This window comes from Xenopus tropicalis, chromosome 5, assembly GCF_000004195.4.
Source record: "Xenopus tropicalis strain Nigerian chromosome 5, UCB_Xtro_10.0, whole genome shotgun sequence".
NCBI classification, from domain to species: domain Eukaryota; kingdom Metazoa; phylum Chordata; class Amphibia; order Anura; family Pipidae; genus Xenopus; species Xenopus tropicalis.
The window spans coordinates 163080916-163100138 of NC_030681.2; the positions used below are offsets into that span (position 1 = coordinate 163080916).

General features: G+C 45.5%; 1 protein-coding gene across 2 annotated transcripts in view; it reads right to left on the reverse strand.

The window, feature by feature from the left end:
• LOC101731011 (zinc finger protein 436-like) overlaps nt 1-19223 on the reverse strand; it is a 46715-nt gene that overhangs the window by 5592 nt on the left and 21900 nt on the right. For both annotated transcript variants that reach the window (XM_031901963.1, XM_031901964.1), the window contains 2 exons: nt 10841-10945; nt 10267-10380 (listed from right to left, as the gene is read on the reverse strand). In XM_031901963.1, coding sequence (XP_031757823.1) covers nt 10267-10380; nt 10841-10945 — 219 coding nt within the window. The remainder of the gene's footprint in view (nt 1-10266; nt 10381-10840; nt 10946-19223) is intronic.

A 19223-nucleotide genomic window follows, 5' to 3' on the forward strand; every position in this document is an offset into this window, starting at 1 on the left:
CTGACTGTACTGTAAGGGAACCGACTGTACTGTAATGGATCTGACTGTACTGTAAGGAAACTGGCTGTACTGTAATGGATCTGACTGTACTGTAAGGGAACCGACTACTGTAATGGATCTGACTGTACTGTAAGGAAACTGGCTGTACTGTAATGGATCTGACTGTACTGTAAGGGAACCGACTGTACTGTAATGGATCTGACTGTACTGTAAGGGAACCGGCTGTACTGTAATGGATCTGACTGTACTGTAAGAGAACCGGCTGTACTGTAATGGATCTGACTGTAGTGTAAGGAAACCGGCTGTACTGTAATGGATCTGACTGTAGTGTAAGGCAACAGGCTGTACTGTAATGGATCTGACTGTACTGTAAGTGAATCGGCTGTGCTGTAATGGATCTGCCTGTACTATAAGGGAATCGGCTGTACTATAATGGATCTGACTGTACTGTAAGGGAATCGGCTGTACTGTAATGTATCTGACTGTACTGTAAGTTAATTGGCTGTACTGTAATGGATCTGACTTACTGTAATGGAATCGGCTGTACTATAATGTGATCTGACTGTACTGTAAGGAAACTGGCTGTACTGTAATGGATCGGACTGTACTGTAAGAGAACCAGCTGTACTGTAATGGATCTGACTGTACTGTAAGGGAACCAGCTGTACTGTAATGGATCTGACTGTACTGTAAGAGAACCGGCTGTACTGTAATGGATCTGACTGTAGTGTAAGGAAACCGGCTGTACTGTAATGGATCTGACTGTACTGTAAGGGAACCGGCTGTACTGTAATGGATCGGACTGTACTGTAAGGGAACCAGCTGTACTGTAATGGATCTGACTGTACTGTAAGGGAACCGGCTGTACTGTAATGGATCGGACTGTACTGTAAGGGAACCGGCTGTACTGTAATGGATCGGACTGTACTGTAATGTAACCGGCTGCACTGTAATGGATCTGACTGTACTGTAGGGGAACCGGCTGTACTGTAATGGATCTGACTGTACTGTAAGAGAACCGACTGTACTGTAATGGATCTGACTGTACTGTAAGGGAACCGGCTGCACTGTAATGGATCTGACTGTACTGTAGGGGAACCGGCTGTACTGTAATGGATCTGACTGTACTGTAAGAGAACCGACTGTACTGTAATGGATCTGACTGTACTGTAAGGGAACCGGCTGTACTGTAATGGATCGGACTGTACTGTAATGGAATCGGCTGTACTATAATGTGATCTGACTGTACTGTAAGGAAACTGGCTGTACTGTAATGGATCGGACTGTACTGTAAGAGAACCAGCTGTACTGTAATGGATCTGACTGTACTGTAAGGGAACCAGCTGTACTGTAATGGATCTGACTGTACTGTAAGAGAACCGGCTGTACTGTAATGGATCTGACTGTAGTGTAAGGAAACCGGCTGTACTGTAATGGATCGGACTGTACTGTAAGGGAACCGGCTGTACTGTAATGGATCTGACTGTACTGTAAGAGAACCGACTGTACTGTAATGGATCTGACTTACTGTAATGGAATCGGCTGTACTATAATGTGATCTGACTGTACTGTAAGGAAACTGGCTGTACTGTAATGGATCGGACTGTACTGTAAGAGAACCAGCTGTACTGTAATGGATCTGACTGTACTGTAAGGGAACCGGCTGTACTGTAATGGATCTGACTGTACTGTAAGAGAACCGGCTGTACTGTAATGGATCTGACTGTAGTGTAAGGAAACCGGCTGTACTGTTATGGATCGGACTGTACTGTAAGGGAACCGGCTGTACTGTAATGGATCTGACTGTACTGTAAGGGAACCAGCTGTACTGTAATGGATCTGACTGTACTGTAAGAGAACCGGCTGTACTGTAATGGATCTGACTGTAGTGTAAGGGAACCGGCTGTACTGTAATGGATCTGACTGTAGTGTAAGGAAACCGGCTGTACTGTAATGGATCGGACTGTACTGTAAGGGAACCAGCTGTACTGTAATGGATCTGACTGTACTGTAAGAGAACCGGCTGTACTGTAATGGATCTGACTGTAGTGTAAGGAAACCGGCTGTACTGTAATGGATCGGACTGTACTGTAAGGGAACCAGCTGTACTGTAATGGATCTGACTGTACTGTAAGGGAACCGGCTGTACTGTAATGGATCGGACTGTACTGTAAGGGAACCGGCTGTACTGTAATGGATCGGACTGTACTGTAATGTAACCGGCTGCACTGTAATGGATCTGACTGTACTGTAGGGGAACCGGCTGTACTGTAATGGATCTGACTGTACTGTAAGAGAACCGACTGTACTGTAATGGATCTGACTGTACTGTAAGGGAACCGGCTGCACTGTAATGGATCTGACTGTACTGTAGGGGAACCGGCTGTACTGTAATGGATCTGACTGTACTGTAAGAGAACCGACTGTACTGTAATGGATCTGACTGTACTGTAAGGGAACCGGCTGTACTGTAATGGATCGGACTGTACTGTAATGGAATCGGCTGTACTATAATGTGATCTGACTGTACTGTAAGGAAACTGGCTGTACTGTAATGGATCGGACTGTACTGTAAGAGAACCAGCTGTACTGTAATGGATCTGACTGTACTGTAAGGGAACCAGCTGTACTGTAATGGATCTGACTGTACTGTAAGAGAACCGGCTGTACTGTAATGGATCTGACTGTAGTGTAAGGAAACCGGCTGTACTGTAATGGATCGGACTGTACTGTAAGGGAACCGGCTGTACTGTAATGGATCTGACTGTACTGTAAGAGAACCGACTGTACTGTAATGGATCTGACTGTACTGTAAGGGAACCGGCTGTACTGTAATGGATCGGACTGTACTGTAAGGGAACCGGCTGTACTGTAATGGATCGGACTGTACTGTAAGGGAACCGGCTGTACTGTAATGGATCTGACTGTACTGTAAGGGAACCGGCTGTACTGTAATGGATCTGACTGTACTGTAAGAGAACCGACTGTACTGTAATGGATCTGACTGTACTGTAAGGGAACCGGCTGTACTGTAATGGATCGGACTGTACTGTAAGAGAACCGACTGTACTGTAATGGATCTGACTGTACTGTAAGGAAACCGGCTGTACTGTAATGGATCTGACTGTACTGTAAGAGAACCGGCTGTACTGTAATGGATCTGACTGTACTGTAAGGAAACCGGCTGTACTGTAATGGATCGGACTGTACTGTAAGGGAACCGGCTGTACTGTAATGGATCGGACTGTACTGTAAGAGAACCGGCTGTACTGTAATGGATCTGACTGTACTGTAATGGATCTGACTGTACTGTAATGGATCTGACTGTACTGTAAGGAAACCGGCTGTACTGTAATGGATCTGACTGTACTGTAAGAGAACCGGCTGTACTGTAATGGATCTGACTGTACTGTAAGGAAACCGGCTGTACTGTAATGGATCGGACTGTACTGTAAGGGAACCGGCTGTACTGTAATGGATCGGACTGTACTGTAAGAGAACCGGCTGTACTGTAATGGATCTGACTGTACTGTAATGGATCTGACTGTACTGTAAGGGAACCGGCTGTACTATAATGGATCTGACTGTAGTGTAAGGCAACAGGCTGTACTGTAATGGATCTGACTGTACTGTAAGTGAATCGGCTGTGCTGTAATGGATCTGCCTGTACTATAAGGGAATCGGCTGTACTATAATGGATCTGACTGTACTGTAAGGGAATCGGCAGTACTGTAATGGATCTGACTGTAGTGTAAGGCAACAGGCTGTACTGTAATGGATCTGACTGTACTGTAAGTGAATCGGCTGTGCTGTAATGGATCTGCCTGTACTGTAAGGGAATCGGCTGTACTATAATGGATCTGACTGTACTGTAAGGGAATCGGCTGTACTATAATGGATCTGACTGTAGTGTAAGGCAACAGGCTGTACTGTAATGGATCTGACTGTACTGTAAGTGAATCGGCTGTGCTGTAATGGATCTGCCTGTACTATAAGGGAATCAGCTGTACTATAATGGATCTGACTGTACTGTAAGGGAATCGGCTGTACTGTAATGGATCTGACTGTACTGTAAAAGAACAGGGTGTACTGTAATGGATCTGACTGTACTGTAAGTTAATTGGCTGTACTGTAATGGATCTGACTTACTGTAATGGAATCGGCTGTACTATAATGTGATCTGACTGTACTGTAAGGGAACCGGCTGTACTGTAATGGATCTGACTACTGTAAGGGAACCAGCTGTACTGTAATGGATCTGACTGTACTGTAAGAGAACCGGCTGTACTGTAATGGATCTGACTGTAGTGTAAGGAAACCGGCTGTACTGTAATGGATCGGACTGTACTGTAAGGGAACCGGCTGTACTGTAATGGATCGGACTGTACTGTAAGAGAACCGGCTGTACTGTAATGGATCTGACTGTACTGTAATGGATCTGACTGTACTGTAAGGGAATCGGCTGTACTATAATGGATCTGACTGTAGTGTAAGGCAACAGGCTGTACTGTAATGGATCTGACTGTACTGTAAGTGAATCGGCTGTGCTGTAATCGATCTGACTGTACTGTAAGGGAATCGGCTGTACTATAATGGATCTGCCTGTACTATAAGGGAATCGGCTGTACTATAATGGATCTGCCTGTACTGTAAGGGAACCGGCTGTACTGTAATGGATCTGCCTGTACTATTAGGGAATCGGCTGTACTATAATGGATCTGACTGTACTGTAAGGGAATCGGCTGTACTGTAATGGATCTGACTGTACTGTAAAAGAACAGGGTGTACTGTAATGGATCTGACTGTACTGTAAGTTAATTGGCTGTACTGTAATGGATCTGACTTACTGTAATGGAATCGGCTGTACTATAATGTAATCTGACTGTACTGTAAGAGAATCGGCTGTACTGTAATGGATCTGCCTGTACTGTAAGGAAACTGGCTGTACTGTAATGGATCTGACTGTACTGTAAGGGAACCAGCTGTACTGTAATGGATCTGACTGTACTGTAAGGGAACCAGCTGTACTGTAATGGATCTGACTGTACTGTAAGAGAACCGGCTGTACTGTAATGGATCCGACTGTACTGTAAGGGAACCGGCTGTACTGTAATGGATCTGATTATACTGTAAGGGAGCCGGCTGTACTGTAATGGATCGGACTGTACTGTAAGGGAACCGGCTGTACTGTAATAGGTCTGATTATACTGTAAGGGGACCGACTGTACTATAATGGGTCTGATTGTACCGTAAGGGAACCGACTGTACTGTAATTGGACTGATTGTACTGTAAGGGAACCGGCTGTACTGTAATGGATCTGACTGTACTGTAAGGGAACCGACTGTACTATAATGGGTCTGATTGTACTGTAAGGGAACCGGCTGTACTGTAATGGATCTGACTGTACTGTAAGGGAACCGACTGTACTATAATGGGTCTGATTGTACTGTAAGGGAACCGGCTGTACTGTAATGGATCTGACTGTACTGTAAGGGAACCGACTGTACTATAATGGGTCTGATTGTATCGTAAGGGAACCGACTGTACTGTAATTGGACTGATTGTACTGTAAGGGAATCGGCTGTACTGTAATGGATCTGACTGTACTGTAAGAGAACCGGCTGTACTGTAATGGATCTGATGGACTGTAAGGGAATCGGCTGTACTACAATGGATCTGACTGTACTGTAAGGGAACCGGCTGTACTACAATGGATCTGACTGTACTGTAAGGGAACCGTCTGTACTATAATGGGTCTGATTGTACCGTAAGGGAACCGACTGTACTGTAATTGGACTGATTGTACTGTAAGGGAATCGGCTGTACTGTAATGGATCTGACTGTACTGTAAGAGAACCGGCTGTACTGTAATGGATCTGATGGACTGTAAGGGAATCGGCTGTACTACAATGGATCTGACTGTACTGTAAGGGAATCGGCTGTACTACAATGGATCTGACTGTACTGTAAGTGAATCGGCTGTACTGTAATGGATCTGACTGTACTGTAAGGGAATCGGCTGTACTACAATGGATCTGACTGTACTGTAAGTGAATCGGCTGTACTATAATGGATCTGACTGTACTGTAAGGGAATCGGCTGTACTGTAATGGATCTGACTGTACTGTAAGAGAACCGGCTGTACTGTAATGGATCTGACTGTACTGTAAGGGAACCGGCTGTACTGTAATGGATCTGATTATACTGTAAGGGAACCGACTGTACTGTAATGGATCTGATTATACTGTAAGGGAACCGACTGTACTATAATGGGTCTGATTGTACCGCAAGGGAACCGACTGTACTGTAATGGATCTGACTGTACTGTAAGGGAATCGGCTGTACTGTAATGGATCTGACTGTACTGTAAGAGAACAGGCTGTACTGTAATGGATCTGACTGTACTGTAAGGGATCTGACTGTACTGTAAGGGAATCGGCTGTACTATAATGGATCTGACTGTACTGTAAGTGAATCGGCTGTACTGTAATGGATCTGACTGTACTGTAAGGGAATCGGCTGTACTATAATGGATCTGACTGTACTGTAAGAGAACCGGCTGTACTGTAATGGATCTGACTGTACTGTAAGTGAATCGGCTGTACTATAATGGATCTGACTGTACTGTAAGGGAATCGGCTGTACTGTAATGGACCTGACTGTACTGTAAGAGAACCGGCTGTACTGTAATGGATCTGCCTGTACTGTAAGGAAACGGGCTGTACTGTAATGGATCTGACTGTACTGTAAGGGAACCAACTGTACTGTAATGGATCTGACTGTACTGTAAGTGAATCGGCTGTACTGTAATGGATCTGACTGTACTGTAAGGGAATCGGCTGTACTATAATGGATCTGACTGTACTGTAAGTGAATCGGCTGTACTGTAATGGATCTGACTGTACTGTAAGGGAATCGGCTGTACTGTAATGGATCTGACTGTACTGTAAGAGAACCGGCTGTACTACAATGGATCTGACTGTACTGTAAGTGAATCGGCTGTACTGTAATGGATCTGACTGTACTGTAAGGGAATCGGCTGTACTACAATGGATCTGACTGTACTGTAAGTGAATCGGCTGTACTATAATGGATCTGACTGTACTGTAAGGGAATCGGCTGTACTGTAATGGATCTGACTGTACTGTAAGAGAACCGGCTGTACTGTAATGGATCTGATTATACTGTAAGGGAACCGACTGTACTGTAATGGATCTGATTATACTGTAAGGGAACCGACTGTACTATAATGGGTCTGATTGTACCGCAAGGGAACCGACTGTACTGTAATGGATCTGACTGTACTGTAAGGGAATCGGCTGTACTGTAATGGATCTGACTGTACTGTAAGAGAACAGGCTGTACTGTAATGGATCTGACTGTACTGTAAGGGATCTGACTGTACTGTAAGGGAATCGGCTGTACTATAATGGATCTGACTGTACTGTAAGTGAATCGGCTGTACTGTAATGGATCTGACTGTACTGTAAGGGAATCGGCTGTACTATAATGGATCTGACTGTACTGTAAGAGAACCGGCTGTACTGTAATGGATCTGACTGTACTGTAAGTGAATCGGCTGTACTATAATGGATCTGACTGTACTGTAAGGGAATCGGCTGTACTGTAATGGACCTGACTGTACTGTAAGAGAACCGGCTGTACTGTAATGGATCTGCCTGTACTGTAAGGAAACGGGCTGTACTGTAATGGATCTGACTGTACTGTAAGGGAACCAACTGTACTGTAATGGATCTGACTGTATTGTAAGGGAACCAACTGTACTGTAATGGATCTGACTGTACTGTAAGAGAACCGGCTGTACTGTAATGGATCTGACTGTACTGTAAGGGAACCGGCTGTACTGTAATGGATCTGACTGTACTGTAAGGGAACCAACTGTACTGTAATGGATCTGACTGTACTGTAAGGGAACCAACTGTACTGTAATGGATCTGACTGTACTGTAAGAGAACCGGCTGTACTGTAATGGATCTGACTGTACTGTAAGGGAACCGGCTGTACTGTAATGGATCTGATTATACTGTAAGGGAACCGGCTGTACTGTAATGGGTCTGACTGTACTGTAATGGATCTGACTGTACTGTAAGTGAATCGGCTGTACCGTAATGGATCTGACTGTACTGTAAGGGAATCGGCTTTACTATAATGGATCTGACTGTACTGTAAGAGAACCAGCTGTATTGAAATGGATCTGCCTGTACTGTAAGGAAACTGGCTGTACTGTAATGGATCTGACTATACTGTAAGAGAACCGGCTGTACTGTAATGGATCTGACTGTACTGTAAGTGAATCGGCTGTACCGTAATGGATCTGACTGTACTGTAAGGGAATCGGCTTTACTATAATGGATCTGACTGTACTGTAAGAGAACCAGCTGTATTGAAATGGATCTGCCTGTACTGTAAGGAAACAGGCTGTACTGTAATGGATCTGACTGTACTGTAAGGAAACCAGCTGTACTGTAATGGATCTGGCTGTACTGTAATGGATCTGACTGTACTGTAAGAGAACCGGCTGTACTGAAATAGATCTGCCTGTACTGTAAGGGAATCGGCTGTACTGTAATGGATCTGACTGTACTGTAAGGGAACAGGCTGTACTGTAATGGATCTGACTGTACTGTAAGGGAATCGGCTGTACTGTAATGGATCTGACTGTACTGTAAGGGAACAGGCTGTACTGTAATGGGTCTGACTGTACTGTAAGAGAACCGGCTGTACTGTGATGGATCTGATTATACTGTAAGGGAATCGGCTGTACTGTAATGGATCTGACTGTACTGTAAGAGAACAGGCTGTACTGTAATGGATCTGACTGTACTGTAAGTGAATCGGCTGTACTGTAATGGATCTGACTGTACTGTAAGGGAATCGGCTGTACTATAATGGATCTGACTGTAGTGTAAGGGAATCGGCTGTACTATAATGGATCTGACTGTACTGTAAGTGAATCGGCTGTACTGTAATGGATCTGACTGTACTGTAAGGGAATCGGCTGTACTGTAATGGATCTGACTGTACTGTAAGGGAACAGGCTGTACTGTAATGGGTCTGACTGTACTGTAAGAGAACCGGCTGTACTGTGATGGATCTGATTATACTGTAAGGGAATCGGCTGTACTGTAATGGATCTGACTGTACTGTAAGAGAACAGGCTGTACTGTAATGGATCTGACTGTACTGTAAGTGAATCGGCTGTACTGTAATGGATCTGACTGTACTGTAAGGGAATCGGCTGTACTATAATGGATCTGACTGTAGTGTAAGGGAATCGGCTGTACTATAATGGATCTGACTGTACTGTAAGAGAACCGGCTGTACTGAAATGGATCTGCCTGTACTGTAAGGAAACTGGTTGTACTATAATGGGTCTGATTCTACCATAAGGGAACCGACTGTACTGTAATTGGACTGATTGTACTGTAAGGGAACCGGCTGTACTGTAATGCGTCTGATTGTACTATAAGGGTTCTGATTATACTTTGAAAGAACTGGTGGTATTGTAATGGGTCTGACTGTACTGTAAGGGTTCTGATTGTACTATAATGGATCTGACTGTACTGTAAAGCCCAAACTGGCGATGTCTGGGTTCTGACCAGGCCCAGACTGGCGATGTGTGGGTTATAACCAGGCCCTGACTGGCGATGTGTGGGTTCTGACCAGGCCCGGAACTGGCGATGTGTGGGTTCTGACCAGGCCCAGAACTGGCAATGTGTGGGTTCTGACCAGGCCCGGAACTGGCGATGTGTGGGTTCTGACCAGGCCCAGAACTGGCGATGTGTGGGTTCTGACCAGGCCCGGAACTGGCGATGTGTGGGTTCTGACCAGGCCCGGAACTGGCGATGTGTGGGTTCTGACCAGGCCCAGACTGGCGATGTGTGGGTTCTGACCAGGCCCAGACTGGCGATGTGTGGGTTCTGACCAGGCCCGGACTGGCGATGTGTGGGTTCTGACCAGGCCCGGACTGGCGATGTGTGGGTTCTGACCAGGCCCGGACTGGCGATGTGTGGGTTCTGACCAGGCCCAGACTGGCGATGTGTGGGTTCTGACCAGGCCTGGAATGGCGATGTGTGGGTTCTGACCAGGCCCAGACTGGCGATGTGTGGGTTCTGACCAGGCCCAGACTGGCGATGTGTGGGTTCTGACCAGGCCTGGAATGGCAACGTGTGGGTTCAGGCAAATGCCAGGGGGGCTCTGGCACCCCACTACCCCCTATCTAATGCCCCATTGCCCTCCCTCACCTGCATCCTGTTCTTCTCCAAAATCCTCATTTTCCGTCTCCTGGATGTTCAGCCAGAAAGGCTCCTCCTCCCTCTCTATAGTGACGGAAATGCCGGACCTCACGCTCTGGTCACCTGGGAACAGACAGAGAATCTCAGGTCCAGTTGTTCTGCCTTAGTGCCACCCACAGCCTAGAAGGGAAGATTTGTGTTACTGCCCTTTGGGGGCAAATCAGAGCTGCCCAGTCAGACAGGGGCAGAGGCTATTTCTGCTGGGGGCAATGGCTCCCTGGGGCTGATTTCCACCAGTTAAGTTGCCAATTGCCAGAAGGCAACAGAGAAGTTGGCCGGGACAGACCGTTGCCCAGCCGGGCCCACTTGTTGCTATGGATTGGCAATGACACAATGACGGATGGGGCCACCCATGCCCAATGCTTGGAATCGGGACCCACAGCCTAAAGAACTCCGGGTCCAACAGGAGTTTCTGTCCAGCCCATGTAATTTTGGAGTCTTGGTCAGAACCTGTTTGGACCCACACAGTATGGCCAATATGAATGGGCTCCTCAGCAAGAGAAAGGATTCAGTTCTCACTCACTCTCCCCGGTGTCTCCATTCTCGGGTTCCGGGTCAGGACAGGCCTCAAACACCAGCTCGTCGGGCTTTATGCGCAGAAATATGTCCGGCTTCAGCACAGTGAGCTCTGCAGCAACACAAACAGACCCACGGTATCAGTGCCGCGTGGTACCGAGTAAAACACACTGTCCGATCCACTCAGAACCAGGCACCTGTAACTGATGCCCCTCATTGGACTGTAAGTGTTCTGATTATACTTTGAAGGAATTGACGGTACTGTAATGGGTCTAATAGTACGGAACCGGCTGTACTGTAATGGGTCTGACTATACTGTAAGGGAACCAGCTGTACTGTAATGGATCTGACTGTACTGTAAGGGAACCGACTGTACTATAATGGGTCTGACTATACTGTAAGGGAACCGACTGTACTGTAATGGGTCTGACTATACTGTAAGGGAACCGACTGTACTGTAATGGGTCTGACTATACTGTAAGGGAACCGACTGTACTGTAATGGGTCTGACTGTACTGTAAGGGAACCGGCTGTACTGTAATGGGTCTGACTGTACTGTAAGGGAACCGGCTGTACTGTAATGGGTCTGACTGTACTGTAAGGGAACCGGCTGTACTGTAATGGGTCTGACTGTACTGTAAGGGAACCGACTGTACTATAATGGATCTGACTGTACTGTAAGGGAACCGACTGTACTGTAATGGATCTGACTGTACTGTAAGGGAACCGACTGTACTGTAATGGGTCTGACTGTACTGTAAGGGAACCGGCTGTACTGTAATGGGTCTGACTGTACTGTAAGTGAATCGGCTGTACTATAATGGGTCTGACTGTACTGTAAGTGAATCGGCTGTACTATAATGGGTCTGACTGTACTGTAAGTGAATCGGCTGTACTATAATGGGTCTGACTGTACTGTAAGTGAATCGGCTGTACTATAATGGGTCTGACTGTACTGTAAGTGAATCGGCTGTACTGTAATGGGTCTGACTGTACTGTAAGGGAACCGGCTGTACTGTAATGGATCTGACTTTACTTTAAGGAAAACGGTTGTAATCTAATGGATCTGACTGTACTGTAAGTAAATCGGCTGTATTATAATGGGTTTGACTATACTGTAAGGGAACTGACTGTACAGGTATAGGACCCATTATCCAGAATGCTCGGGACCAAGGCTATTCCGGATAAGGGGTCTTTCTGTAAGTTGGATCTCCATACCTTAAGTCTACTAAACAATCAATAAAACATGAATTAAACCCTATGGGATTGTTTTGCATCCAATAAGGATTAATTATATCTTAGCTGGGATCAATTACAAGGTACTGTTTTATTACTACAAAGAAAAATGAAATCAGTTTTAAAATTCAGAATTATTTGATTAAAATGGAGTCTATGGGAGACAGGCATTCCGTAATTCGGAGCTTTTTGGATAATGGATTTCCGGATAAGGGATCCCATACCTGTACTATAATCGGTCTGACTATATTGTAAGGGAACCAACTGTACTGTAATAGGTCTGACTGTACTGTAAGTGAATCGGCTGTACTGTAATGGGTCTGATTGTACCGTAAGGGAACAGACTGTACTGTAATGGATCTGACTGTACTGTAAGTGAATCAGCTGTACTGTAATGGATCTGACTGTACTGTAAGTGAATCAGCTGTACTGTAATGGATCTGACTGTACTGTAAGGGAACCGGCTGTACTGTAATGGGTCTGACTGTACTGTAAGTGAATCAGCTGTACTGTAATGGATCTGACTGTACTGTAAGGGAACTGGCTGTACTGCAATGGATCTGACTATACTGTAAGGGAACCAACTGTACTATAATGGGTCTGACTGTACTATAATGGGTCTGGTTGTACCTTAAGGGAACCGACTGTACTGTAATTGGACTGATTGTACGGTAAGGGAACCGGCTGTACTATAATGGATCTGACTGTACTGTAATGGGTCTGACTGTACTGTAAGGGAACCGGCTGTACTGCAATGGATCTGATTATACTGTAAGGGAACCAACTGTACTATAATGGGTCTGACTGTACTATAATGGGTCTGGTTGTACCTTAAGGGAACCGACTGTACTGTAATTGGACTGATTGTACCGTAAGGGAACCGGCTGTACTATAATGGATCTGACTGTACTGTAAGGGAACCGCCTGTATTGTAATGGGTCTGACTGTACTGTAAGGAAAACGACTGTACTGTAATTGGACTGATTGTACCGTAAGGAACCGACTGCACTGTAATTGGACTGATTGTACCTTAAGGGAACCAGCTGTACTATAATGGATCTGACTGTACTGTAAGGGAACCGGCTGTATTGTAATGGGTCTGACTGTACTGTAAGGGAACCGGCTATACTATAATTGGTCTGACTGTACTATAATGGATCTGACTGTATTGTAAGAGAACCAGCTGTACTGTAATGGATCTGACTGTACTGTAAGTGAATCGGCTGTACTGTAATGGATCTGACTGTACTGTAAGGGAACCGGCTGTACTGTAATGGATCTGACTGTACTGTAAGGATACCGGCTGTACTGTAATGGGTCTGACTGTACTGTAAGTGAATCGGCTGTACTGTAATGGATCTGACTGTACTATAAGGGAACCGGCTGTAATGTAATGGATCTGACTGTACTGTAAGGAAACCGGCTGTACTGTAATGGATCTGACTGTACTGTAAGGATACCGGCTGTACTGTAATGGGTCTGACTGTACTGTAAGTGAATCGGCTGTACTGTAATGGATCTGACTGTACTATAAGGGAACCGGCTGTAATGTAATGGATCTGACTGTACTGTAAGGAAACCGGCTGTACTGTAATGGATCTGACTGTACTGAAAGGGAACCGGCTGTACTGTAATGGATCTGACTGTACTGTAAGGATACCGGCTGTACTGTAATGGATCTGACTGTACTGTAAGGATACCGGCTGTACTGTAATGGATCTGACTGTACTGTAAGGAAACCGGCTGTACTGTAATGGATCTGACTGTACTGTAAGGATACCGGCTGTACTGTAATGGGTCTGACTGTACTGTAAGGGAACCGGCTGTACTGTAATGGATCTGACTGTACTGTAAGGAAACCGGCTGTACTGTAATGGATCTGACTGTACTGAAAGGGAACCGGCTGTACTGTAATGGATCTGACTGTACTGTAAGGGAACCAGCTGTACTGTAATGGATCTGACTGTACTGTAAGGAAACCGGCTGTACTGTAATGGATCTGACTGTACTGTAAGGATACCGGCTGTACTGTAATGGATCTGACTGTACTATAAGGATACCGGCTGTACTGTAATGGATCTGACTGTACTGTAAGGATACCGGCTGTACTGTAATGGATCTGACTGTACTGTAAGGATACCGGCTGTACTGTAATGGATCTGACTGTACTATAAGGATACCGGCTGTACTGTAATGGATCTGACTGTACTGTAAGGATACCGGCTGTACTGTAATGGATCTGACTGTACTGTAAGGATACCGGCTGTACTGTAATGGATCTGACTGTACTGAAAGGGAACAGGCTGTACTGTAATGGATCTGACTGTACTGTAAGGAAACCGGCTGTACTGTAATGGATCTGACTGTACTGAAAGGGAACCGGCTGTACTGTAATGGATCTGACTGTACTGTAAGGAAACCGGCTGTACTGTAATGGATCTGACTGTACTGAAAGGGAGCCGGCTGTACTGTAATGGGTCTGACTGTACTGTAAGGGAACCGGCTGTACTGTAATGGATCTGACTGTACTGTAAGGAAACCGGCTGTACTGTAATGGATCTGACTGTACTGAAAGGGAACCGGCTGTACTGTAATGGATCTGACTGTACTGTAAGGGAACCAGCTGTACTGTAATGGATCTGACTGTACTGTAAGGAAACCGGCTGTACTGTAATGGATCTGACTGTACTTAAAGGGAACCGGCTGTACTGTAATGGATCTGACTGTACTGAAAGGGAACCGGCTGTACTGTAATGGATCTGACTGTAATGTAAGGATACCGGCTGTACTGTAATGGGTCTGACTGTACTGTAAGGAAACCGGCTGTACTGTAAGGGAACCGGCTGTACTGTAATAGGTCTGACTGTACTGTAAGGGAACCGGCTGTACTGTAATGAGTCTGATTTTACCGTAAGGGAACCGGCTGTACTGTAATTGATCTGACTGTGCTGTAAGTGAATCGCCTGTACTGTAATGGATCTGACTGTACTGTAAGGAAACCGGCTGTACTGTAATGGGTCTGACTGTACTGTAAGGGAACCGGCTGTACTGTAATGGATCTGACTGTACTGTAAGGAAACCGGCTGTACTGTAATGGATCTGACTGTACTGAAAGGGAACCGGCTGTACTGTAATGGATCTGACTGTACTGTAAGGGAACCAGCTGTACTGTAATGGATCTGACTGTACTGTAAGGAAACCGGCTGTACTGTAATGGATCTGACTGTACTGAAAGGGAACCGGCTGTACTGTAATGGATCTGACTGTACTGTAAGGATACCGGCTGTACTGTAATGGATCTGACTGTACTGTAAGGATACCGGCTGTACTGTAATGGGTCTGACTGTACCGTAAGGGAACCGGCTGTACTGTAATGGATCTGACTGTACTGTAAGGAAACCGGCTGTACTGTAATGGATCTGACTGTACTGAAAGGGAACCGGCTGTACTGTAATGGATCTGACTGTACTGTAAGGGAACCAGCTGTACTGTAATGGATCTGACTGTACTGTAAGGAAACCGGCTGTACTGTAATGGATCTGACTGTACTTAAAGGGAACCGGCTGTACTGTAATGGATCTGACTGTACTGTAAGGATACCGGCTGTACTGTAATAGATCTGACTGTACTGTAAGGATACCGGCTGTACTGTAATGGATCTGACTGTACTGTAAGGATACCGGCTGTACTGTAATGGATCTGACTGTACTGTAAGGATACCGGCTGTACTGTAATGGATCTGACTGTACTGTAAGGAAACCGGCTGTACTGTAATGGATCTGACTGTACTGAAAGGGAACCGGCTGTACTGTAATGGATCTGACTGTACTGTAAGGATAACGGCTGTACTGTAATGGATCTGACTGTACTGTAAGGAAACCGGCTGTACTTTAATGGATCTGACTGTACTGAAAGGGAACCGGCTGTACTGTAATGGATCTGACTGTACTGTAAGGGAACCAGCCGTACTGTAATGGATCTGACAGTACTGTAAGGAAACCGGCTGTACTGTAATGGATCTGACTGTACTGAAAGGGAACCGGCTGTACTGTAATGGGTCTGACTGTACTGTAAGGAAACCGGCTGTACTGTAAGGGAACCGGCTGTACTGTAATAGGTCTGACTGTACTGTAAGGGAACCGGCTGTACTGTAAGGGAACCGGCTGTACTGTAATAGGTCTGACTGTACTGTAAGGGAACCGGCTGTACTGTAATGAGTCTGATTTTACCGTAAGGGAACCGGCTGTACTGTAATGGATCTGACTGTGCTGTAAGTGAATCGCCTGTACTGTAATGGATCTGACTGTACTGTAAGGAAACCGGCTGTACTGTAATGGGTCTGACTGTACTGTAAGGAAACCGGCTGTACTGTAAGGGAACCGGCTGTACTGTAATAGGTCTGACTGTACTGTAAGGGAACCGGCTGTACTGTAATGAGTCTGATTTTACCGTAAGGGAACCGGCTGTACTGTAATGGATCTGACTGTGCTGTAAGTGAATCGCCTGTACTGTAATGGATCTGACTGTACTGTAAGGGAACCGGCTGTACTGTAATGGATCTGTCTGTACTGTAAGTGAATCGGCTGTACTGTAATGGATCTGACTGTACTGTAAGGGAACCGGCTGTACTGTAATGGATCTAACTGTACTGTAAGAGAACCGGCTGTACTGTAATGGATCTGACTGTACTGTAAGAGAACCGGCTGTACTGTAATGGATCTGACTGTACTGTAAGGGAACCGGCTGTACTGTAATGGATCTGACTGTACTGTAAGGGAACCGGCTGTACTGTAATGGATCTGACTGTACTGTAAGGGAACCGGCTGTACTGTAATGGATCTGACTGTACTGTAAGGGAATCGGCTGTACTGTAATGGATCTGACTGTACTGTAAGGAAACCGGCTGTACTGTAATGGATCTGACTGTACTGTAAGGATACCGGCTGTACTGTAATGGATCTGACTGTACTGTAAGGATACCGGCTGTACTGTAATGGATCTGACAGTACTGTAAGGGAACCGGCTGTACTGTAATGGATCTGACTGTACTGTAAGGTTACCGGCTGTACTGTAATGGGTCTGACTGAACTGTAAGGAAACCGGCTGTACTGTAAGGGAACCGGCTGTACTGTAATGAGTCTTATTGTACCGTAAGGGAACCGGCTGTACTGTAATGGATCTGACTGTACTGTAAGGAAACCGGCTGTACTGTAATGGATCTGACTGTACTGTTAGTGAATCGACTGTAATGTAATTGATCTGACTGTACTGTAAGGAAACCGGCTGTACTATAATGGATCTGACTGTACTGTAAGGGAACCGTCTGTACTGTAATGGATCTGACTGTACTGTAAGGGAGTCGATTGTACTTTAATGGATCTAACTGTACTGTACGTGAATTGGCTGTACTGTAATGGATCTGACTGTACTGTAAGTGAATCGACTGTACTGTAATTGATCTGACTGTACTGTAAGGATACCGGCTGTACTGTAATGGATCTGACTGTACTGTAAGGATACCGGCTGTACTGTAATGGATCTGACTGTACTGTAAGGATACCGGCTGTACTGTAATGGATCTGACTGTACTGTAAGGATACCGGCTGTACTGTAATGGATCTGACTGTACTGTAAGGATACCGGCTGTACTGTAATGGATCTGACTGTACTGTAAGGAAACCGGCTGTACTGTAATGGATCTGACTGTACTGAAAGGGAACCGGCTGTACTGTAATGGATCTGACTGTACTGTAAGGATAACGGCTGTACTGTAATGGATCTGACTGTACTGTAAGGAAACCGGCTGTACTTTAATGGATCTGACTGTACTGAAAGGGAACCGGCTGTACTGTAATGGATCTGACTGTACTGTAAGGGAACCAGCTGTACTGTAATGGATCTGACTGTACTGAAAGGGAACCGCCTGTACTGTAATGGATCTGACTGTACTGTAAGGAAACCGGCTGTACTGTAATGGATCTGACTGTACTGAAAGGGAACCGGCTGTACTGTAATGGATCTGACTGTAATGTAAGGATACCGGCTGTACTGTAATGGGTCTGACTGTACTGAAAGGGAACCGGCTGTACTGTAATGAGTCTGATTTTACCGTAAGGGAACCGGCTGTACTGTAATAGGTCTGACTGTACTGTAAGGGAACCGGCTGTACTGTAATGAGTCTGATTTTACCGTAAGGGAACCGGCTGTACTGTAATTGATCTGTCTGTGCTGTAAGTGAATCGCCTGTACTGTAATGGATCTGACTGTACTGTAAGGAAACCGGCTGTACTGTAATGGATCTGACTGTACTGTAAGGATACCGGCTGTACTGTAATGGGTCTGACTGTACTGTAAGGGAACCGGCTGTACTGTAATGGATCTGACTGTACTGTAAGGAAACCGGCTGTACTGTAATGGATCTGACTGTACTGAAAGGGAACCGGCTGTACTGTAATGGATCTGACTGTACTGTAAGGGAACCAGCTGTACTGTAATGGATCTGACTGTACTGTAAGGAAACCGGCTGTACTGTAATGGATCTGACTGTACTGAAAGGGAACCGGCTGTACTGTAATGGATCTGACTGTACTGTAAGGATACCGGCTGTACTGTAATGGATCTGACTGTACTGTAAGGATACCGGCTGTACTGTAATGGGTCTGACTGTACTGTAAGGGAACCGGCTGTACTGTAATGGATCTGACTGTACTGTAAGGAAACCGGCTGTACTGTAATGGATCTGACTGTACTGAAAGGGAACCGGCTGTACTGTAATGGATCTGACTGTACTGTAAGGGAACCAGCTGTACTGTAATGGATCTGACTGTACTGTAAGGAAACCGGCTGTACTGTAATGGATCTGACTGTACTTAAAGGGAACCGGCTGTACTGTAATGGATCTGACTGTACTGTAAGGATACCGGCTGTACTGTAATGGATCTGACTGTACTGTAAGGATACCGGCTGTACTGTAATGGATCTGACTGTACTGTAAGGATACCGTCTGTACTGTAATGGATCTGACTGTACTGTAAGGATACCGGCTGTACTGTAATGGATCTGACTGTACTGTAAGGAAACCGGCTGTACTGTAATGGATCTGACTGAACTGAAAGGGAACCGGCTGTACTGTAATGGATCTGACTGTACTGTAA